Consider the following 25240-nt stretch of genomic DNA (forward strand, 5'->3'; position numbering starts at 1 on the left):
TTTTAGAAATTATTTTCACATCAAAAGTCAATGAACATCGAATGTTTTGATGTGAATGGTGCTTGACAAAAGATGACAGTTCTATCGTAGCTAGACAGAATGCTAATAATGATTACCATTCATTTTGTTTGTGCATGATAATATACATGTACGAGTAATAACATATAACGCCCTCAATTTACAACGTTACACAACCTTTCGTTTTCGACTAAACTCCCTAGCTTTTTTAATTTGAATAGCAAAGATGGCGGCCATCGTGTTAGACAACGGGGCATACACCGCCAAAGTTGGTTACGCTAGCGAGAAAGAGCCTAAAAAAATTCCGAATTGTCTAATGAAGGCGAAAAGTGAACGAAGGAAACAGTTTATTGGGAACCAGATAGATGAGTGCAAAGATCTCTCTGGGCTTTTCTATGTTCTACCAATGCAGAAGGTACGTCATTCACGTGTTGTTTTGATGCCGAGTAGCCGAGTCATGGGTTCATAGTCCCATGTTTACTTTAATTACCGGTACGGGAAAACTTAAAAACAAACGCCAACAAATACAGAATAAAGGTAGGATAACTTTGATCGAAATCTTATAGCTAAGCGACCGTAGATAGGTTCGAACGAAGTAGAACCCACAAATCACAAATAACGACGACCTCTACGACAAGTATCAGAAAACTTTTAGAATAATGTAGGGAAAAAGTTCCATTCTTGTACCTCCCCCCTCCATCCCTAACCCTAACTCTAAAACTGCGTGTTTGCTCGTTGCATGATGTTTGATTCAAACTCAGACCTTATTTCTGCCTTTGTAAAAAAAAACTGCATTTTAAGTGCTTAAACAATTGATCTTGTCGGGCACATTTGTATCTTTATGTAACACTGATTTATGTGTTTCCCATTTTTTAAAACAGTTTTGCTTCACAGCTTATGTAACTTTAACAAAAGCTTCATTTAATAAATATTTAGATGTGAACACATTTTGTAAATATATTGTGAGAATATTTTCCAAATGAAAAACTTTTATCCTAATAATATCCGCATGAAGAGGGAATTTTGTTGACCTGGGTAACCTACCCTAAAAATGAGTGTGGAGTTGAAAAAGTAAAGGCATAAGGGTAACTTGTAATACAAATGGAAGATATAGAACTAGTAAGTCAAAAATATATAAAATCATAAATTGCACCATGAGATATTGCACTCACCATATACACGTTCTTTGCTCCATGCAACATTATACTGTAATTGTTTTTATCACATACCTTGGGCCATAGAAGGCAGCTGATTATCAAATTTAAATATATCTCCAATTTACAAAGCATAAATAAATAATAATACAATTTTTAGCTATTATTGCTTCTTAACCATTTTTCACTTGACCTCTGCAGGGTTACCTAATAAACTGGGATGTTCAAAGGCAAGTATGGGATAATATATTTGGTAAAGATGTCCTGAATGCAAAATGTAGTGAGCATAGCATAATTATTGGTGAACCCTATTTCAATTTTTCTTCCATACAAGAAGCAATGAATGAAATATTTTTTGAAGAATATCAGTTTAATTCTTTATGTCGAATGAATGGTGAGTACTTCCATGATTTTTCATACTTTTTTAACCCATTAACCAAATGATCTTTGTGGAAACAAAAATTATTTTCCAGCTATTTGCAGGCTATGAAGTTCAAGTGTATGGCCCTTTAACTTGACATTTGGTGCCAAACAGGTCATTATGGCTCAGAATTACGTAGATAATCCTTTACAAAACTATTGGCAGCTGATGGTTTTTTAAGGCTGCCATATTGAAGTCACAGTTACTGCCAATAAAGGCTGCCATGTTGAAGTCACAGTTAATGCCATTAAAGACTGCCATATTGAAGTCACAGTTACAGTCATTAAAGGCTGCCATATTGAAATCACAGTTACTGCCACTAAAAGCTGCCATATTGAAATCATAGTTACTGCCACTAAAAGCTGCCATATTGAAATAACAGTTACTGCCACTAAAGGCTGCCATATTGAAATCACAGTTACTGTCATTAAAGGCTGCCATATTGAAATCATAGTTACTGTCAGTAAAGGCTGCCATATTGAAGTCACAGTTGCTGTCATTAAAGGCTGCCATATTGAAATCATAGTTACTGTCATTAAAGGCTGCTATATTGAAGTCAGTTACTGTCATTAAAGGCTGCCATATTGAAGTCACACTTACTGTCATTAAAGGCTGCCATATTGAAGTCACAGTTGCTACCATTAAAGGCTGCCATATTGAAATCACAGTTGCTTACCATTGAAAAGACGGTTACTGCCATTAAAGGCTGCCATATCGAAGTCACAGTTGCTACCATTAAAGGCTGCCGATATTGAAATCACAGTTACTGTCATTAAAGGCTGCCATATTGAAGTCACACTTGCTACCATTAAAGGCTGCCTTATTGAAGCCACAGTTGCTACCATTAAAGGCTGCCATATTGAAATCACAGTTACTGCCACTTAAGGCTGCCATATATAAAAATCATAGTTACTGCCACTAAAGGCTGCCATATTGAAATCACATTTACTGCCACTAAAGGCTGCCATATTGAAATCACAGTTACTGTCATTAAAGGCTGCCATATTGAAGTCACAGTTACTGTCATTAAAGGTTGCCATATTGAAATCAGTTGCTGCCACTAAAGGCTGCCATATTGAAGTTACAGTTGCTACCATTAAAGGCTGCCATATTGAAATCACAGTTGCTACCATTAAAGGCTGCCATATTGAAATCACATTTACTGCCACTAAAGGCTGCCATATTGAAATCACAGTTACTGTTATTAAAGGCTGCCATATTGAAGTCACAGTTACTGTCATTAAGGTTGCCATATTGAAATCACAGTTACTGCCACTAAAGGCTGCCATATTGAAGTCACAGTTGCTACCATTAAAGGCTGCCATATTGAAATCACAGTTGCTACCATTGAAATCACAGTTACTGCCACTTAAGGCTGCCATATATAAAAATCATAGTTACTGCCACTAAAGGCTGCCATATTGAAATCACAGTTACTGTCATTAAAAGCTGCCATATTGAAGTCACAGTTACTGTCATTAAAGGTTGCCATATTGAAATCACAGTTACTGCCACTAAAGGCTGCCATATTGAAGTCACAGTTGCTACCATTAAAGGCTGCCATATTGAAATCACAGTTGCTACCATTGAAATCACAGTTACTGCCATTAAAGGCTGCCATATTGAAGTCACTGTTACTGTCATTAAAGGCTGCCATATTGAAGTCACAGTTACTGTCATTAAAGGTTGCCATATTGAAATCAGTTGCTGCCACTAAAGGCTGCCATATTGAAGTCACAGTTGCTACCATTAAAGGCTGCCATATTGAAATCACAGTTGCTACCATTAAAGGCTGCCATATTGAAATCACATTTACTGCCACTAAAGGCTGCCATATTGAAATCACAGTTACTGTTATTAAAGGCTGCCATATTGAAGTCACAGTTACTGTCATTAAGGTTGCCATATTGAAATCACAGTTACTGCCACTAAAGGCTGCCATATTGAAGTCACAGTTGCTACCATTAAAGGCTGCCATATTGAAATCACAGTTGCTACCATTGAAATCACAGTTACTGCCACTTAAGGCTGCCATATATAAAAATCATAGTTACTGCCACTAAAGGCTGCCATATTGAAATCACAGTTACTGTCATTAAAAGCTGCCATATTGAAGTCACAGTTACTGTCATTAAAGGTTGCCATATTGAAATCACAGTTACTGCCACTAAAGGCTGCCATATTGAAGTCACAGTTGCTACCATTAAAGGCTGCCATATTGAAATCACAGTTGCTACCATTGAAATCACAGTTACTGCCATTAAAGGCTGCCATATTGAAGTCACTGTTACTGTCATTAAAGGCTGCCATATCAAAGTCACAGTTGCTACCATTAAAGGCTGTCTATATTGAAATCACAGTTACTGTCATTAAAGGCTGCCATATTGAAGTCACACTTGCTACCATCAAAGGCTGCCATATTGAAGTCACAGTTACTGCCATTAAAGACTGCCATATTGAAGTCACAGTTACTGTCATTAAAGGCTGCCATATTGAAGTCACACTTGCTATCATTAAAGGCTGCCATTTTGAAGTCACAGTTGCTACCTTTAACGGATGCCATATTGAAGTCACAGTTCCTGCCATTAAAGGCTGCCATATTGAAGTCACAGTTACTGTCATTGAAGGCTGCCATATCGAAGTCACAGTTGCTACCATTGAAATCACAGTTACTGCCATTAAAGACTGCCATATTGAAGTCACAGTTACAGTCATTAAAGGCTGCCATATTGAAATCACAGTTACTGCCACTAAAGGCTGCCATATTGAAATCATAGTTACTGCCACTAAAAGCTGCCATATTGAAATCACAGTTACTGCCACTAAAGGCTGCCATATTGAAATCACAGTTGTTACCATTCAAGGCTGCCATATGAAAGTGACAGTTGCTTCAATTAAAAGATGACATATTGATATCATAGTTACTGCCATTAAAGGCTGCCATGTTGAAGTCACAGTTAGTGCCATTAAAGGCTGCCATATTGAAATCACAGTTACTGCCACTAAAGGCTGCCATATTGAAGTCACAGTTAGTGCCATTAAAGGCCGCCATATTGAAATCATAGTTAGAATTCTGAATGGCAGAATATCAGGTGATTGTAGTGGTAACTTCACATGTTATCATTACAACGGGGCTAGCATGGTAGATTATGCAATAGCTGGATCTAAACTCATTGAGAAATTTCTGTACTTTAAAGTACATAATTTTACTTATATGTCAGACCACTGCCAGATTTCCTGCCTTCTTAGACTTGATAAAAACATTAAACTAGATAAAATTAGTACAAATACAAATACTCTAAATAATCTGCCAAATAGTAATATATGGGATAAACTATCAGTGTTTAATTATCATGATACCCTAGCCTCTAAAGCTATTCAAGATAAAATCAAAAGTTTCCTAAATAATAATTACAATGAAGATAAAGACATAAATAAAGCAGTGGATGATTTGAACTCAATAGTCACCAGTTCAGCTAATCAGGTATTTCGTAGGAAAAATAATAAAAATAACAATAACAAATTTAAACCAAAGAATAACAAAAGATGGTTTGATAAGGAGTGTAAAATTCTCAAAAAAGATGTATCTGAAACAGCCAAACTACTTAATAAATTCCCTTATGACACTAAACTAAGAAAAGCATTTTTTGGCAAGAAAAAAAAATTAAAAAAAATGATTAAATACAAAAGAAAAAAGGAGGAAAATATAATCGTTAACAAATTAAAACAACTTAACAATAACAACCCTATAGAATTCTGGAAAATCATTAACAATTTAAGAGACTCAAATAAGGATCAGGATAATCCAATCTCACCAGAGAAATGGGTTGATTATTATAAAAAGTTAAACAGCAATGACAAGATAAATGACTTTCAAAATCAATCTAATCCAATTCCACCAAAATGGAAAGAATTCTATGGACAATTAAATAATAATGCTACTGATTATAATAATACTGTTTTTCAAAAACAGATAATCTGTAACATCTCAGCTATGGAAGAAAAAGAATATTTTAAAAATTATAATTTAAATAATGAGATATCTGAAAAAGAAATTAGGCTGGCCATTAAAAAACTAAAGAGTAAAAAATCATCAGGATATGATGGTTATTGCCCAGAATTACTTAAATACAGTTCAGACTTCCTAATTCAGCCCCTACATATACTATTTAATATAATCCTGGACTCAGGTATTTATCCAGATCTTTGGAATATTAGTATTATCTCTCATATTTTCAAGAAAGGAGACAAAACTGACCCAGATAATTATAGAGGAATAGCTGTATCTAGTTGTAGGTAAAACTTTCTGTAGTATAATTAACACTAGAATTAGTCAATATACTGAAGATATTAACATTATAAATAATAACCAGGCAGGATTTCGTAGGGGATATCGTACTACAGATCAGATATTTGTATTGAAAACTATTGTCAACAAATACTTGAAATCAAAGGGAAAATTGTATTCATGTTTCATAGACTTTCGAAAAGCATTTGATAAAATCTGGAGACAGGGGCTTTTCTATAAATTACTTAATAATGGTATAAATGGGAAAATCTATAACATCATTAAAAATATGTATCTAAATACAAAATCATGCATTCGTTTCAAAAATAAAATTACACCCATATTTGAAACGACCAAGGGTGTTAGGCAGGGTTGTGTCATTAGCCCAATGCTTTTTAATTTGTTTGTTAATGACTTAAATAATTCACTAAAAGATGAATCATTAGATCCAGTTACATTGAATAACTGTAAAATAAGTTCCCTACTCTATGCAGATGATCTAGTGTTAATATCTGAAACAAAAAACGGTCTACAAAATGCACTAAATAGTTTAGAGGTTTATTGTCATAAATGGAAACTTCAGGTAAATCTGACAAAAACAAAAGTTGTTATTTTCAGACGAGGAACACTGAAAAAGACAGAAAAATTCTGTTATAATGAACAAAATATTACCTGTGTAGACATGTACAACTACCTGGGTATAAACATAAAGTCAAATGGCTGCTACACTGAAGCCAAACAAAATTTAGCAGATAAAGCAGCCCGAGCAATGTATGCATTGAAACAGTTCCTACCACCGGAAACAAACTGTAGAACTTTCATCCATCTTTTTAAAAGGTGTATTCAACCAATATTATTGTACGGGTCTGAAATCTGGGGTCATGAAATTCAAGATTACAACAAATGGGACAAAACAATAACAGAAAAGACACAATTGAATTTTTACAAACAACTACTAGGATTGAACAAATTTGTGACAAACATTGCATGCAGAGCTGAAGTAGGAGAATTCCCACTCTTAGTAGACATTAGGATCAATTTAATAAAATACTGGACTCGTATCAGTAAATTACCAGGCAATAATATCACAAAACAAGCATACCTTGAACAAAAGAAATCAAATTTACAATGGTATTCTTCAATACAAAAAATTATGAACAACATGAATTTTTCACGAGAACAACAGAATGATTTGTTAACAAAACATATACAGCAAATTGGCAAAGTTGTCAAACAAAAATACATAAATTTCTGGAGAAAAAATATAACCGAAAAAACAAAACTGAGAACTTATGAAAAATTCAAAGACTCTTATAATTTTGAAAAATACTTGGATGTGTTGAATTTGAAGCAAAGAATTTCAATGACAAAATTTCGAACTAGTAATCACAATCTAGCAATAGAAAAAGGGAGGCATATGCAACCAAAAATACCTACTGAAAATAGAATTTGCAAACAATGTACACAGAATAAAATAGAAGATGAACTGCACTTTGTCATGATATGTCCACAATATAAAGTAATACGCCAACAAATCATTCAAGACATTACATTTCCAGAAGAAACACAGGATGATCTCCAGAAATTTAATTTCTTGATGACTTCAAAAGATGATGTAATAATAAAAAAGATTGGCAATTATATTCATAACGCATTTCAATCAAGAAATGAAAATGCCATTTGATATGTAACACTTGCTTTATCCTATTAACAACTAACTTTCTTTTTGTAGTAGTAATTATCACAACTAATCTTTATTGCTATTAACTGATAGAAACATTGTATTTCTAAGGATGCAATAAAGTTATTATTATTATTATTATAGTTACTGCCATTAAAGGCTGACATATTGAAGTCACAGTTAGTGCCATTAAAGGCTGCCATATTGAAATCATAGTTACTGCCATTAAAGGCTGCCATGTTGAAGTCACAGTTAGTGCCATTAAAGGCTGCCATATTGAAATCATAGTTACTGCCATTAAAGGCTGCCATGTTGAAGTCATAGTTACTAAAATCAAATTCTTGGTGCAAGCTAAACCTTGTTTCTTTTACTTTCTCTTGAAAGATTTGTTCAGTGTTGCTAGTGTGTGATAACTGTCAAAAGGCTGAGTGATACATTAGTCTGCTTGGCAATTTTCAATTATAGCATTTTTTTTAATATTGACTACGTGTTCAAAACAATATTGTTGATGTAAGTTGGCTTTCTCTCACTCGTCTGTTTCACAGAGTTGAAAATTATTGAAAAGTTCAGAAATGTGTCATATGAAGACATTAAATTCAAGTTTAATGCAAATTTTTTTTTTTTTCACAGTGGGTACATTGAGTGCTCATAAAGCTAAGGATGATAACAAAACCCATCTATGTTGTCTTGTCATTGATAGTGGTTATTCATTTACTCATATCACGCCATACTATAATTGTGAAAAAATTGAGAAAGGCATTAAAAGGTGAGTGTATATGTGTAGGGAGAGGATATAGTGTGTTGTCTTGCCAACCAAAGATGGCTGAATAATAGCCATTTTGTTTTTGCATGATAATCAAATATTGCTGATGATTAAACATTTGTTTTGCACCTTTAATCAAAAATAGCCAATTGGTAGCCATTTTGTTTTGCATGCTAACTACAGATAGTTTATTGGTAGCCATTTTGTTTTGCATGCTAACCACAGATAGTTTATTAGTAGCCATTTTGTTTTGCATGCTAACTACAGATAGTTAATTGGTTGCCATTTTGTTTTGCATGCTAACCTCAGATAGTTTATTGATAGCCATTTTGTTTTGCATGCTAACCACAGATAGTTTATTGGTAGCCATTTTGTTTTGCATGCTAACCACAGATAGTTTATTGGTAGCCATTTTGTTTTGCATGCTAACTACAGATAGTTTATTGGTAGCCATTTTGTTTTGCATGCTAACTACAGATAGTTTATTGGTAGCCATTTTGTTTTGCATGCTAACCACAGATAGTTTATTGGTAGCCATTTTGTTTTGCATGCTAACCACAGATAGTTTATTGGTAGCCATTTTGTTTTGCATGCTAACTACAGATAGTTTATTGGTAGCCATTTTGTTTTGCATGCTAACTACAGATAGTTTATTGGTAGCCATTTTGTTTTGCATGTTAACCACAGATAGTTTATTGGTAGCCATTTTGTTTTGCATGCTAACCTCAGATAGTTTATTGATAGCCATTTTGTTTTGCATGCTAACTACAGATAGTTTCTTGGTTGCCATTTTGTTTTGCATGCTAACCTCAGATAGTTTATTGATAGTCATTTTGTTTTGCATGCTAACCACAGATAGTTTATTGGTAGCCATTTTGTTTTGCATGCTAACCTCAGATAGTGTATTGATAGCCATTTTGTTTTGCATGCTAACTACAGATAGTTTATTGGTAGCCATTTTGTTTTGCATGCTAACCACAGATAGTTTATTGATAGCCATTTTGTTTTGCATGCTAACCCCAGATAGTTTATTGATAGCCATTTTGTTTTGCATGCTAACTATAGATAGTTTATTGGTAGCCATTTTGTTTTGCATGCTAACCACAGATAGTTTACTGGTTGCCATTTTGTTTTGCATGCTAACCACAGATAGTTTACTGATAGCCATTTTGATCACTTTATTAATTAAATAAGTTGTTGTTAAGAATGTTTTTACTTTATTTTTTTAATTTTACAGAATCAATGTTGGTGGTAAAATTTTAACCAATCATCTAAAAGAAATCATCTCATATCGTCAGTTACATGTAATGGATGAGACGTACGTCATCAATCAGGTCAAAGAGGATGTCTGTTTTGTATCTAATCAGTTCTATAAAGACATGAATATAACACAGTGAGTGATGCATTATGGGTTATATACACACTACAAACAAAAAACTACTATTTTTATTTCTAGTCTGTTTTTAAAGACCAGAAACTGACATATTATCCCAAAACCTTGGCAAAAAATGCAGCCTCGTGGTCCTAAATATATTATTTATTGCAATCCCAGAGGTGTAATCATTTTGTTTGTTCATTATTGTAGATTAAAAGGTAAAGACAATACAATTGTCAAGGACTATGTTCTTCCAGATTTCTCACAGATTAAAAGAGGATATGTGAAAGAGGAATCCTCTGGGAAAGCCAAACAAAATGAACAGGTGGGTTGGTAACTATGGAAACATTGTTTTCCTTGGTGATATCAGTTTGATTCACAATTACATCCATGTATGTGGTTAGCATTTTGTTACAATCACTGTGTTAGCTATGTGCCATTTATAGGAATTTGGCTGAATGCATATATTAGCATAGTACTTTTTTTTAATCATGTTCAAACACACTTTGGTTCACATGTAATTCTTAACTACTGGCAATATTTCCACAATATGCACAAGTATGTCACATGACATTCTAACACAACAATAAACAAACAAAAAACCTTCTCAGAATGTGATTTTAAGTTATTTAAAATTGCATTTGCACTTTGCAAATATGTGAAATGAATCCAGAACAAGCTACAAACATAAACTGTTGGTGTTAATATGAAATATTAAAAGTAGATATATATTTTGCCCTGTCCCATGTGCAGGCGAAGACTCCCCCTCTTTAAGTAAAAAATTACTGAAAATAATCATTTATACAATCAAGAAAAACTCATTTTTTCATGCCAAGTATCAGCAAACAGCATTTTAGTTTCTGCTTTAAAATTCTGTCTTGTCAAACATGCATAACCGAAACAAACTTTTGTGATTATGGTCACCATATTTGAAAGTTTAAAATAGATATACCAAACAACTGTACAATCAAAGTTGCCATTTTGAAAACATATGAACCCTGCTTGCCTTCCTCAGAACTTGAGAAATTATTTTGTTGATTGTTGACGCAAGTTTTATTCTAAAATTGTATACACTCTTGTTCACACTCAATGACATTAGAAAATTGTGCAATTTCATGATCTTAATTTTGTTGGTATGTTTATTATTATGGTACACGAATAAATTAGTATCTCATTTCATACCATGGTAACATCTGACATCTAATTTACATATTATTGAACATTCTGGATTTAGTTTCAGAAAAAAGCTTCAATGTAAGACACATTATTGTATTTGAGGTTCATCTGAAAATGTAAAAATAAACTTCAAAAAATGTTTTTTATTTGGTTTAGTTTGGTTTGGGGCTTCATTATTTGTGTAACCATTGCCCTTAAATTCATATATCAGGAAATGGTACTTTACAGATTTGCAAAGTCTGCAACTTTAAAAAGAGTGCAACTTTGAAAACTGTTAACTGCCTAATTGTGAGCTTAGTTCTAAAAAAAGAACAGGATTGTTGTGCTCCCTCTTCGTCATTTTATCATTGACTTGACACTCTCTATGAATGTATGTGATGATGACTTTAATTTATTTGTAGATAGTTCGTATGAACAATGAAAGATTCTCTGTACCAGAAATTCTTTTCCATCCATCTGATATTGGTATTCAAGAAATGGGAATACCGGAAGCTGTAATTCTTGCAATAAATGCTACACCTAAAGGTACTTAATCTAGTAAAATAGTCAAAATTTGATTCTATAGTTATTGCTTTCAACTTTTTGTCTGCATGATCCACATGAAGTCATTATGTTTGTATTAATTAGTGTGCAATGCTTTGTCTCACTGAAATGTTTAAATTTTTTTAACTGGCAAATATAATAACACATTTGTATATTAATAAAATAATGTAAATCTGGTCAACATTGCATAAACACACATTGAACATTACAGTGTTCAGTTAATTTGTCTGCCTGAAGTGATTGGTGTTATTTTGCATGTACATAACTCACAGAACTGAACAATAAATGCCAAATTATTTATAGAAATCTATAAGAGATGTAGAAATTGATTATTGTGACTTGCAGTTGTCTCAACATTTAACTGATATACATTGTATTTACAAAAAGAGAACGGGAGCAACAAACAAAAGTCACAAAAAGTACAATCATGTCAAATTATTGAAATAGAATTTTTAGAATAAGCCTTTTAAATAAAAGTTTTCAAAATTTTGTTTTCTATAGTTTAGAATATGTTATAGTAGAATGTTATCAGTAGAATGTTATCAGTAGAATGTTATCAGTAGAATGTTATCAGTAGAATGTTATCAGTAGGCATAGAATGTATGAAACAACTGATACAACTTTGTATTTTTAAAAAATCTTGATAATTCAAGGAAGGAGCTGAAAAGATAAATTTCTAATATTTTTTTTTAATTTCAGAAATGCATCCACATCTTTACAGAAACATTGTGCTGACTGGTGGCAATTCTCTATTTCCTGGCTATCGACAAAGAGTTTTTGATGAAGTGAGGTCACTAGCTCCTCAGGAATATGAAGTCAATGTTGTCTTACCTCAAAAGTAAGTGATATTTGCAAAGTAATAGCTTCCTTTAAAAACATGTCCTTATAGATTGACTTGTGTTTCTGTGTACTTGGTGCATGCATGAATGTATCTAGAACCAATCACATTCAAACTTCCACACATACATCATACTTCTTAGGATATGAATATACATTGATTTGTTTGACATCCCAATGACAGCCATTTATTTGTCTCCATTTTTTTTTTAAAAATTCTCTTCTGGAGCCATACCTCTGATTTGTCCTGACTTATCATGTTCATATATCATGTCATGTCACACTTATGCACATTTATCAGTTTGAAGATTTGATTCAAGATGGTTGAATGGTGGTTTTTTTAATGTTAAAAATTCATCAAAATCAAGCAATTCTGGATCCAGATCTTGGTTGCACATGGACAGATTTTGTTCAAGCTTGGTATAAAAAATTATGTCGTCTTGATGCATGTTTTTTTGTTTTTCATAACAGTTTTACATGAGTGTAGCTCATATCTTTAACATGCTCTGATTATTTATGTTAAAACTTTATATTTCTTGAAACTCACAGGGACTAGCTGTTATATGTGTTTTCATTCTTTCAATTATTATATTGACCTAATGTTTTGCATGTGCCTAGTACTTTAGTTTAGACATATGCACATGCATTGGTTTACTGATTTAATCAAGATGGCTAACTGGCAGCTATTTTGTGTTTTGTAAAATTGGTATCGGATCAAAGATGGCCAACTGGTAGGCATTTTGTTTTTTGAAAATGTGGTATCTTATGCATGCTTTTGTTCAAATTTAGTACATACATTGTACATTTTAGATTACATGCGCAAGTACAATTTGTTTTACGAACAGATCATAGATAGCTGACTGGTGGCCTCGTCGTGGCTTTTTGACCATACTACATCTCCATGTCTTAGGGTCCATTATCAATCATATTTGGCACATACATCATATATATTGGAATACATGTCTTTTTTTTTCTTAATCAGATCAACTTGGCGGCCATCTTGCTTTTGACCATACTACTACCGGTATATCTCCACGGCTTATGGGACCATTTTCAATCATAATTTGACACATACATCATACATATTGGAATAATCAGATCAAAGATGGCCAACTGGCATCCATCTTGTTTTTTGAAAATGTGGTATTTGATTTCCAATTTGATACAAACATTATGATTTGTTTTGTGTTTCTTATCTCTGTATGTGAGTTTAGATAAAAACATACATGAACAGTACAATTTAATTTCTGACCATATATTATGATTTTGGAAGAGTCATTTAATACATCTAATTTCTGTTGATACTAAACCAGTCAATTATTCACTCTTTATTTTTGTCATGAACAACATTTCCCCTAATCCCAACAGGTCTATGCCATTGACAATGACTTGTGAAGGTTGCTTTTATAGATAATAAATTCATTGCGCTTACATTTTGTATTTGAAAGTTGTAAGCAAAATGTTTCGTTTTTACATAAGGGTTGTCATAGAAACATCTGTCTGTTCTAACATTGATATCAAATTCAGATATAAAACACCTTTGCCTGGTGGTACTTGCTCTGAACAAAAAATGCCAATGAATATTATGTGATTTTCATCTTTTACTAAAAATGACACATACTTGTTTCTCAAACAGTGCCATAACATATCCCTGGGAAGGCGGTGGTGTGATCTCCAAATATGAAGAATTTCAAGACAAATATTGTGTGACCAAAAAACAATATGAAGAAAGTGGACAGAACATCTGTCTGGAGACTTTTGATGTGTGAATTATTTGTTATCATATACATAGGCCCTAGAAAAAGAAGGATAGGAAACATGGGCATTTTATTTGATGCAATCTTGGTTGAATTACTCATGATGATTCACTGATTCGCTTCTTGTTTACTGAAAATACTTTCCAGGTGAACAAATATGGTAAAATCTGTCTTGTATGAATTGCAACTTTTGTATATAGCTAATTGTTGTTCAGCAAGACAGATCAATACAATATGAAATACGACAGTTTAAATTTTTTCATGTGTGATTATTCAATTATTCACACATTATTGACTCCTAAATATCACCATGTCACAAGATTATATTTTATAAACTATTATGACTATAAAACTGGTAATGAAGTTGTGAGAAAGTTAATTGACAATTTTGGTTGTTGTTCCCAAACTACTGTAGAATACTTTACTTCCACTTGGAATTTATTTTCCCTGAAGTGATAATCGAGAAAATTAAAATCCAGTCAATATACCTTTTTCCTATATTTTACATTCAACTCATCACAAATCAGTGAAGATTCTCCAAACAAAACACCCAGTGAAAAATAATTCCAGCTAAAATTATGAATTTTACATTATTTCAAAAACAGTGCACAACTATGACAGCTCTGCACATGCATGGTAACTCTTTTGTTAGCCTTAGATAATCCAATTATAAATTTGGTCAGTATAACCAAGCTCTTACAATAACCATTCTGATTTCCTTATTTGTTGTTTTGCACAGTTTCTTATCCTTTTTTTCTTGAGTTTACATATATATGTCATAATGTATGGCATTATATTTGGGAATATATTGTTGATATTTGTAACAAGATTGGTAATAAACTTCACATCACTGCCAATATCTACACCAGTTTTATTTTCATGTAATAAATCTTTTTATACCATAATACGTTGGCTTTCTTATTTTCTGTAACAAGAAGTTCATAAATAAGCATTGTTTAATGTTTGTACTACAAATATGATTTATATTGATGTAAATATCAGAGAAGTCATTATGTGTGATTAATGCAGTGTCTCACCGAGGGTTTAATATAAAAGTCTGTAAGATCCTTTTTAAAGTCATTCTATTGGGGTCTATAAGAAGAAGACAGTGAACATTCCACTGTGAATATTCCACTAGTCAATAATAATGAGACAGTAAACATTCCACTAAGAATATTTATAAAAAAAATGGATAACCGAAAATGCAGTCAAAAAACACAGGACTAAATGCCTCTGTCACCTTTGTACATATAACACCAAATAATATCAATTTGCATAACAAGGTTACAGCAGCAGGCTGTCACTCTGAATAAGTTCTGTATCTGCACACCATCTGGATATGTAAAATTATGTTATAGAACTCAATAAGCTTTGTTACTGAGTGGTATACAAACATTATATATAGTACGTTGCTATGTGACAACTATGCAGCTTTTGTTTTTATAATAATTACGATTAATCACCTGCGAAAATTTGATAATAATCGGACTCAGAACTATCGAACTAACCCTTTTATTGGAAGATGCTAAATATTCAATATCTAATTAATAAATTGTTCCTACAATTCAAACTTAGGCCAGACTTTTGTTATTCCTTGTTTCTCGAGTTTTTATAAGGCAATTTTTTTGAGGAGGGCGAAAAATAAATAAAATTAATTCTTTTTTTCCATTAGATTTGTGTGATTCTCAAAGAATTGTAATTGAGATCATTGATCGAAGAGAAGAAATGAAATAAAATTGTATTCCATGTATAACCTTGTTTCTCATCTGCGCGAGACTTCGGTACTTTGATCATAATACTCCCACAAAAATGCAACTTAGATTTGTTATGCGGCGGGCGGTAAAAAAATGAAGATACAAATAAAAAAAATTTAAAATATTTTTGCACTTACAAGTCGGCAGGCACGAGAAATTGCGCTGAAATAAAATTTTATTTTTATTTCATTTTCAGATCCTGTTCATTCGGCGGGTTCACAAAACAGGGGGATATTAAAAAGTCTGGCCTTAATGCGCACAAGATTTTATAATGGGAATTGCTATGAATACTGATTTAATGAATAAATACCACGCCATGACCTCAAGAACACTTTTAAGAAACACAATGGTATATAGACTAAGATGTACACAGCCTGGGGCTGATATCAAGATTTATAGTTCCTAAGTGCCACCTTGGGATGATATTCTTGATATTGGCCTAGGGCAAACTGTTTCCTAATTTGTCCCAAATATCTCAAAAGCGAACAACAAGATAGTAAGCATGGTAAAATTGTCAACCAAATCGCAAAGCTAAACAGTCAGGTCAAGATTAAGGTCACACAGGCAGAGACAGCTAGCATCACGGATAAATATGGCACTTAAAGTTTCCCATCCCTGAAAACCATGTACAATACAATAACTGAATGTGTAAATAAAGATGAATGCTCATATGTCTATTACTAAGTACATGTATGTTAACATCACAGTAGTGATTACATACAATGTGTACAATGCTCTACTTATATGTTCGTTATTTCTTTAATCTTTGGGCAACAGCAGCAACTATAGCAGCACCTCTACCACTACCATCTGATGACTCCACATACTGCACAGTCATAAATGGAGCAAGTAGCTTGGTGGTTTCCGCCATTATTGTCTTTATATTTGGATGATACTTATAAAGTGATCCATCCACACCACATATGACTTCTTTTCTTCCCACCTGACAGACAATGGCAGCAATACCTGCTGATAACAGCTTGGCAGCACGAGACGAGACAGCAGAACAGACTGTCTTGACCTTTTCACAGTCTTCATCTTTTATCTCTAGACCAAACTTCTTGAATATAGATTTGCATGCTTCATTATTTACACTGGTGTCTCTGTGTATATAGTAAATACATTTGAATAATTACATTTGTCTCCAAACATTCTATCATTAGTTCCATTCTGAATATTCACAGCAATTTACAAACACAAGTGATGGATGAATGGATGGATGGATGGATGGATGGATGGATGGATGGATACCGAGAAACATGTGATATTATGTGCTGCACAAGTTGTACAAGTCTTATGTTATTTCTTTTACTTTCAAATACTAAATCAATGTTCCAGCAAGAACACGAAATATACTGACTATATTATTGTTGTATAAATATTCTAGAACTACATCTACAACATCCCAATGATGTAATAATGGTCCGATATAGTATAAGGCTTATATGTTTCATCAATGAGCTGACAGACGATTAGTACGTATGTCGACAGCTTGATGTAAAGGCATTTCAAAATGCTCATACTAGTTTATGAGCTGATAACAACAAACTCGGTGAACTTACTCTTCAATGTATGAAATATATTTAGTTTTGAAAATCCATTTAGTTTCTAAATCGTCTGTAATATTACCATTGAAGATAACACCAGCCTTGGTTAGTTTCACAAGAATTAAACGAACAATTTCACCCAGGTACATCCCAGAAGTCATCTTTTCAAAACTGTTGATAAAAAAGAAAATGCTTTTGTTAGTTTGAAGTAAGCACATTTCACAAAGTTGAACAAATGAGCAAAACTCATTTCTTATAAATTCGTTTTACACTGTGGCATGTGATGAAATGTTAGGTTGTAAGTTCTGCCACACGGAGAATACATTCTAATCTTGATTCTACTTATGCGACTTTGGTCAAGTATTCTTACTCGATTTCACTATAGTGAGTTGACCTACTTGTCCATATATACGCCATAGGCTTAAAGAAGGTTCGAGAAATTGGTAATTTATAAATAATCCTGCTTATAATACAGGTTACTTTATAAACCATTAGGTTCAATTTGGAGAAACAGATCAAGGTACGAAGTGAATGCTAAGTTCTTTAGAAGAGTTGTCAATGTATCTGTGCGTGTTGTTGAAGTGGTGTACATCTAGGAATACATACTCGATTGGCTGAGGAAAACTGTTTGATATCTTTATATTTTAAATAGTGAGAGTTAGCAATTGAACCCCTCAACGAATGAACAAATGATTTTAATAATGAATGAATAAACGAATGAAAAAAATATTAATTCAATGCAACAATGTGTTATTATATGCAAACACTTTCATCTTCCATGTGCGGGCGATCATTTTCAAAGAAGGCGTTAATGTTTCCCATAAATAATGTATGCGTGGTTCTCGGATGTACACGTCATCATATATGCAAGTATACGATGTACACGCCATCATATATGCAAATATCTGATGTACACGTCATCATATATGCAAGTATACGATGTACACGTCATCATATATACAAGTAACTGATGTACACGTCATCATATATGCAAGTATCCAATGTGCACGTCATCATATATGCAAATAACCGATGTACACGTTATCATATATGCAAGTATCCGATGTACACGTCATCATATATGCAAATATCTGATGTACACGTCATCATATAAGCAAGTATACGATGTACACGTCATTATATATAAGTATACGATGTACACGTCATCATATATGCAAGTATCCCGATGTACACGTCACCATATATGCAAGTATCCGATGTACATGTCATCATATATGCAAGTATACGATGTACACGTCATCATATATGCAAGTATCCGATGTACACGTCATCATATATGCACGTATACGATGTACACGTCATCATACATGCAAGTATCCGATGTACACGTCATCATATATGCAAGTACACGATGTACACGTCATCATATATGCAAGTATACGATGTACACGTCATCATATATACAAGTATCCGATGTACACGTCATCACATATGCAAGTATACGATGTACACGTCATCATATATACAAGTATCCGATGTACACGTCATCATATATGCAAGTATCCGATGTACACGTCATCATATATGCAAATATCTGTTGTACACGTCATCATATATGGAAGTATACGATGTACACGTCATCATATATGCAAATATATTATGTGCACGTCATCATATATGCAAATATCCGATGTACACGTCATCATATATGCAAGTATACGATGTACACGTCATCATATATGCAAATATCTGATGTACACGTCATCATATATGCAAATATCCGATACACACGTTAAACTTACATATGTTTTCCATCATTCACTGTGCTTCTATTGATTTCGTCATCATACTCAGTTATCAAGTGTTCCAATACTCCTCCATTACCATCTGCATCTCTATCACCAAATGCACCCCATTCAGTGTTGATTATGATCTGCTGAGGTGGCAGAGTGTCACCATCCCAAATATCAACATTCTCAAGTTTCTCAATATAGCACGCGTTAGTACCAGTCCCTATAATTATACACATATATTGATAATTTAATTAATTTTGTTGATTTTTATTAAATTATTTCTTACATATTTCGGGTATATACAGTAAGACTGATGGGTGTTATATTGGCATGTGTGTGTGACCGACTTGTTTATTCGTACGAATTTCCACAAAGCGACTACAAATTTATCTGAATTGTGCATACACACACTGAATTAGTTTTCTAACTTACCAAGAATAAGACCTGCCACACAATCGTGGTGTTCAAAAGCACATGACATCAGCGTACCGGTTGTATCGTTAATCACAGCTAGCACGTTAACAGATATATCCTGTAAGTATACAATAAAAGCATTAACACGTCGAATAACAAATGATTTCATATTTTCTTCTAATGCCGGAAATGTTCAAATAAATTATGTTTACTATTACCCCTCTGCGTTTTATCGCTTCTTGTAAAAGTACATAAACATCTTCGCCTTCGACTCCTGATACCTCAAAATCTTTGGACCAAGCAGTCAGAGTAGCTACGGAGAAATACCATCACTAGTAGATTTAATGCACTAATTTTGTCAAATTTCATATTTACTCGCATTTTACAGAGCGTTCGAATTTAAGTTTTTTTTTATAACCCCACAATACATTTTCAACAACAATGTGAAGCCAGTACTGTCTAAATATATATATATATATATATATATATATATATATATATATATATATAAAATAACTAAATAAAACAATTATCAGTTGTTAATTCCCAACCTGAAGTAAGACCTTTCTGCACATAGGGAAATGAAAACGTAAACCCAAGCGGTAACGTCTTTTCTTTTAGTCCATTTTTCTCCATAAATTCAGCTAAACGTTCTGCAACATAGTCAAATAACTGAAAATCAAAAATAAAACGTCAGCATAACATAAACAATGATTAACACAATTATAAGATATATGCATTGGGAGCATATTCTATCATTACATCGGTTCTAATAATTTGGGTTCTGTGTGTCTGTTAGTCCGTCTGGAGCCATTTCTCGGACATAATTTGACTGATCATTCTTAGACCATGGACGACGACTCACACATGCACGTTTGTTTTTTATAAAACATGGCTGTATTTATTAAAGTCCTGTAATTTTTTTTGTTATGGGTAATAAAAAATATTTATCAAAAAAAAAAAAAAAACATGGCTGACTGACGGCCATTTTGGTCCTCAAAATTGCTGAGTTCTGATAATTAGTGTGATTCAAAGGCGGCACACATTTTTGCATGGGGACGTGATTTGCTCATCAACCTTGCGCTTTCGGTGCGACCTTACTAAGGGGTCCGCGCGCTTCTCCTTAAAAATTTGGAAATCTAGACCCTCTATTTCATGCATTTTGAGGGGCAAATTTTGCTGGCACAAAAGGTTTCAGCTAGATTTTGTAGGGGGGACGCCCCCAACATCTTTTTCGAGAGGGCGACCGTCCCACCCTCTGCCCCCCCCCCCCCGTGCCGCCAACACTGCGATTGTATTCAAACTATGTATCATGATGACGCATAGGAAGACGTTATATTTTTGAGATTTGTTTTTTTATCTGTTTGTATGTGTGATAGATAATCATAACATATTGTCAGTCTATGCACTTCACATCGTATTGAAATTGTCTTAAAGATGGGACATGTACGTGATAGACGTGTATATTTACTTTGTACTGAATATTGAGATGGTCTACGAGTGAAAACAATACAATGCGTGTTGCCTATTGTTTCGACTATTATTGTTTGTTGTGGCTCGCTATTGGCTATTGTAACCTATTGATATATATCATGTTCTTGTGTAAATAAAAATAACGATTGAGTAGGCTAGTTATCTTCATATCTACTGACCATTATTTGTTTAGCACTGTGCACTATAGAGTCTCTCGTGAACCGCTCAATCCCATGGATTGCACCAAAGAATCATGGGACACTATTGTTTTATAATGTTTACAATGTTAATCTATCGAGATTAGGCTTAACTGGATCCAGAAACAGTTGTGTCACGTAAATGTAACAACAAACCACAGTCCCTCTATCTATGATAGAGGGACTGTGAACAAACCCTACTGACTCACTTACTTGAATACCAGTTACTTTCTTCAAGTCTTTTATTTCATGTCTGGTTTCAGTAATTTGTTTAACAACTTTGTCACTAATGTGAACGTATAACACACGGAGATTAGTACCACCAATATCCAAGGCCAGAAAATCACCACTCTCTTGAAAAATAAAATATTCACGAGTTGCTGATAGTTTGCTGCAGTGTCTAAGTTCAGATATTATACAATTTTAAGTACCAATATGACGTTAATAACTGTGAACAAGCTATTATTGTTTCACATTACCTGTACCATTGGGTGTGAGTCTCACATATGGCGGATACATCTTTCTTTAGCGATAGTATAAATAACTTTAGTGAGACTTTTCAACATCTATATTATCATCTCTACCTGGACCATCGGGTGTGGCTAACATGCATGCCAGACACATCTCAACTTAAAAAATAACATAACTAGTTTTAATGCAACATTTGAACATTTCTATGTTGAACTTCACTCTTACCTGTACCATCAGATGTGGCTGTACATTTTAACTTAGGGTACATATTAACTTAACAGTAGCATATATAATGTTATTATACATCTGTCACCGTAACGCCATAAGTTACAGTGTGCCGTACTTTTGTGGTATTTACGGGGTATTTTCATCCTACCATATTAGAAAATGCAAATTCCAAATATGGAATGATTACGCACGTAAGCGTCCTTTAAAAATAAAAACAAACATGGCTGCCACCAGGGTTTGACCGAACTCTACACAAAGAAGTTCGCTGTTTTTGTTCTAAACATTTTGAATTTCCCATGGTGTATCCTTGTAAGGAAAAGATGTATAATAATAAGGTTATTACGAGAATACCTCAAAGTATGCACTCAGACAGTACGCCGCGCATCGACCTCCGCGCATACTTCAGCTGTACTATCTTCGTGCATATTTTGAAGTATTCTCGTAATAACCTTATATTATCAAAACATTTCATGGTCCCTATATTCATCCTTACCTGTACCATCAGGTGTAGCTCTCACATATGTCGGATACATCTTAACATCCGCAGTATTATGAGTATCTTTACTGAGACCTTTCATCATCTCCCTATGCATGAGTTCTTTTACATCAATTAACTGGTCTATTCTGTGATGCATACATTTTAACATTGACGTCAGCTACGGATAAATACATATTATTACAGACAAACTGTTATTAATGATTATTGCTGATTTTAATTGTATCTCTTTTTTATTTCCTGCTATTGTTCACACATGTAGCATATTATTCTCTAATATATATTCTATATACGATGGCACATATGATGTTGTGTTTTCTTATTAAAATCGTATGCCAGTATTTCGTAAAGAATAATTAAATGTTTGTTTTACCTCATTTTCCTCTTTATTTTCATCTGCATTTCTGTTTGGATCTATAAGTAAGCGTTAAGTAACAAACACCCATAGTATAAGGTAAGCAATATTATATGGCAAACACTGCACAAATAATATCAATAGCATTGTATCCATGGCTAGATGTGTAACATGAGAATATAGGTGACTTGTATGTCCATTTTTGTAGTTTAAATAAAATAAAAAATTCGCGAAACGGAGGTGTTAGCGCGAAATTCGCTGTAACTGCGAAATCACCACGACGGGGTGATTTCGCGTTAACACCTCCATTTCGCGATTTTTTAAAAAAAATTTTAAAACTAAAAAAACAAACAAATTAATCGCCCGACTGCGCCAGTCTACCCTGATGTATCTTCCAAGAAAGTCATACCGTCTCGTGTAAGTGACAACGTTCATAAGAATTGTATTATATTCATATACGGTCATCCGTCTGTTGTTACATTGTAAATGGTAACAACATTTATTATATCCATCTAACTCATATTGACGTCACAAAAACTCATGTCGACGTCTCAAATGCGATTCGTTACCTAAGAGCGCAAGTCATAGGAATGGTGTATACACTGAAATGAATTGTTATTTCTATTTATAGAAATTGCTTTATTAAGAATAGTCTTTATAATATCTCTTTCAATAGTGCCGTACTAACAGCAAAATTAAATGGACATTGTTGTATCATACAGTTGATATATGTGAAGTACCCGAATGCCAAATACAGGAAGAAATGTAGCAACCATACAAACAGATGATATGTATACATCACTATAACAATACAGACATACTAGCCCCGAGATGACAAGTGCATATCCCATATAATTGATCATTTAACGTTAATATAAATAACCATGACACATAAAAACGTGTATAACATACTTGCTTGTCCATGATCATCTACGGTATCTTCATAATTGCTTGTTGTCTTTAACGTTAACTGTAGAGGCAAATACGAGCAATAACTGTTAAACAAAGATTTCGCTGAAAATGTTTATTTTATTCATAAATTAACTCATCTTACATCTTATCATCAAATTGTCATAATATTAAAATGTGTAAGTTACTGTATACTTATCCACTACTAAATTGGTCTACATGATAAAACAAGTTACCACGTCTATATGTCGTTGTGTTTAATACTATACTTTGACTTACCTCATTTTCATCGGAATTTATGTCTGAATCTACCAATACAAATCAAATTAACAGAAAACAATATCAAATACGTAATATTAAATAATTGTATATAAGTTTGAAAACACATCGAAATATTATTTCCGGTTAATGAATTTGTAACTTCGCTATATTTTAATTATGCAGCTTTTTACAACTCTAATTCACTGTAATAAATGCCTGCTACTTCAGTTTGCTTTAACTCTCAACTGATGAAATAATGAAAATAACAAATCTTGAAATGTTTAATAGGGAATCTGACTTCGAGCTGAGCTTATAGTGATGACGCTTGTAAATGATACTGCTAATTTGTGCTTGTCTTTATCATGTTGTACAATCAAATAAATAATCTTTGTTCCACCCTACAACGTGTTTTGTCAATGAAGATAGTTGAGGTATCTACACAATATTACGCAGCAAACGAACAACACACACACACACGTGTAACAGCGCTGTGTCTGATAAACCCTAACCCTAGTGTGATATGGATGCTCCGTAATTATAAGCTGACTCTGCTTTGTAACCACCGTAATTGTAAACAGTTTTATACAAAAATAACGAAATCGGTGCAATACATACTTGCACCTAGTTGTCCAGGGTCACTTATGGTTTTACCATCTTCGCTTCTTGCCTTTGTGCAAGTATTTCCCATGATAAGTATGCAGTTATGTTACGCATATGCAACCCTGTTTTTTATATTATTTTGGTCTGGAACCACGTAAACCTGTAAATACCATAATATATGGCATCAAGTCAAGCAAAGATAATAAGAAATTGAGACCGTATTCAAACAAACACTATGTAGGTCACTATGTTGTGTCTGTAATGGTTACGATATTCGTGATGTAATAATATGTCACACTATGGAAGAACTTATCATGTTTTAAACATTCAATGCATTGTATATTCAGGTTTGAAAATAGTTTCTCAGATCTAGCAAATTAAACCAAAAAACTACAAAAACACAATAATGAATAAATCTGTACGCACCTACTTTAATTCCGTCTTGCCGATCGTGGTCATGTTTTTACTGATAATCACAGGAGTGGCTGACAGTGTTACACAGCAAGACAGTGACGAATAGACAGAGAGTGCCAGTACTTTTATTACAGCATTTTAAAATAACTGGTAATACGACCCCCAGTAACGTCATGTGACCATAGCAACGCTAGCAATGAGTAAAACAGTTTAATACTCAGTTTAAAAACTGTCTTGCTAAATAAAGTCTTAATCTATTCAACAACTGGTCTATATACGAGGTATTCCTAATGTACATTATATGTGACTATAAATATGATTTCCATACATATTTGAAACACCCATGTAAATTAA

At 33.4% G+C, this 25240-nt stretch overlaps 2 protein-coding genes across 2 annotated transcripts; one reads left to right on the forward strand and one right to left on the reverse strand.

Moving 5' to 3' along the window:
- Positions 1 to 239: 239 nt before the first annotated feature.
- LOC100376623 (actin-related protein 6-like) lies at positions 240 to 14918 on the forward strand. The gene is made up of 8 exons (XM_002734756.3): positions 240 to 433; positions 1374 to 1566; positions 8193 to 8328; positions 9563 to 9718; positions 9911 to 10025; positions 11278 to 11401; positions 12119 to 12257; positions 13893 to 14918. The coding sequence occupies exons 1-8, from the start codon at positions 245 to 247 to the stop codon at positions 14023 to 14025; spliced, it is 1185 nt and encodes a 394-aa protein (XP_002734802.1). The 5' UTR covers positions 240 to 244; the 3' UTR covers positions 14026 to 14918.
- Positions 14865 to 25041, reverse strand: LOC100376318 (hexokinase-4-like). The gene is made up of 13 exons (XM_002734754.3): positions 24899 to 25041; positions 24488 to 24632; positions 23891 to 23919; positions 23615 to 23672; positions 22721 to 22761; positions 22345 to 22507; positions 21366 to 21505; positions 20034 to 20154; positions 19701 to 19795; positions 19501 to 19600; positions 19078 to 19288; positions 17330 to 17485; positions 14865 to 16870 (listed from the first exon to the last, which is right to left on the reverse strand). The coding sequence occupies exons 2-13, from the start codon at positions 24558 to 24560 to the stop codon at positions 16519 to 16521; spliced, it is 1539 nt and encodes a 512-aa protein (XP_002734800.2). The 5' UTR covers positions 24561 to 24632; positions 24899 to 25041; the 3' UTR covers positions 14865 to 16518.
- Positions 25042 to 25240: the final 199 nt, after the last annotated feature.

Source organism: Saccoglossus kowalevskii, chromosome 12 (assembly GCF_978046115.1).
Source record: "Saccoglossus kowalevskii chromosome 12, keSacKowa6.1, whole genome shotgun sequence".
Taxonomy (NCBI): Eukaryota; Metazoa; Hemichordata; class Enteropneusta; family Harrimaniidae; genus Saccoglossus; species Saccoglossus kowalevskii.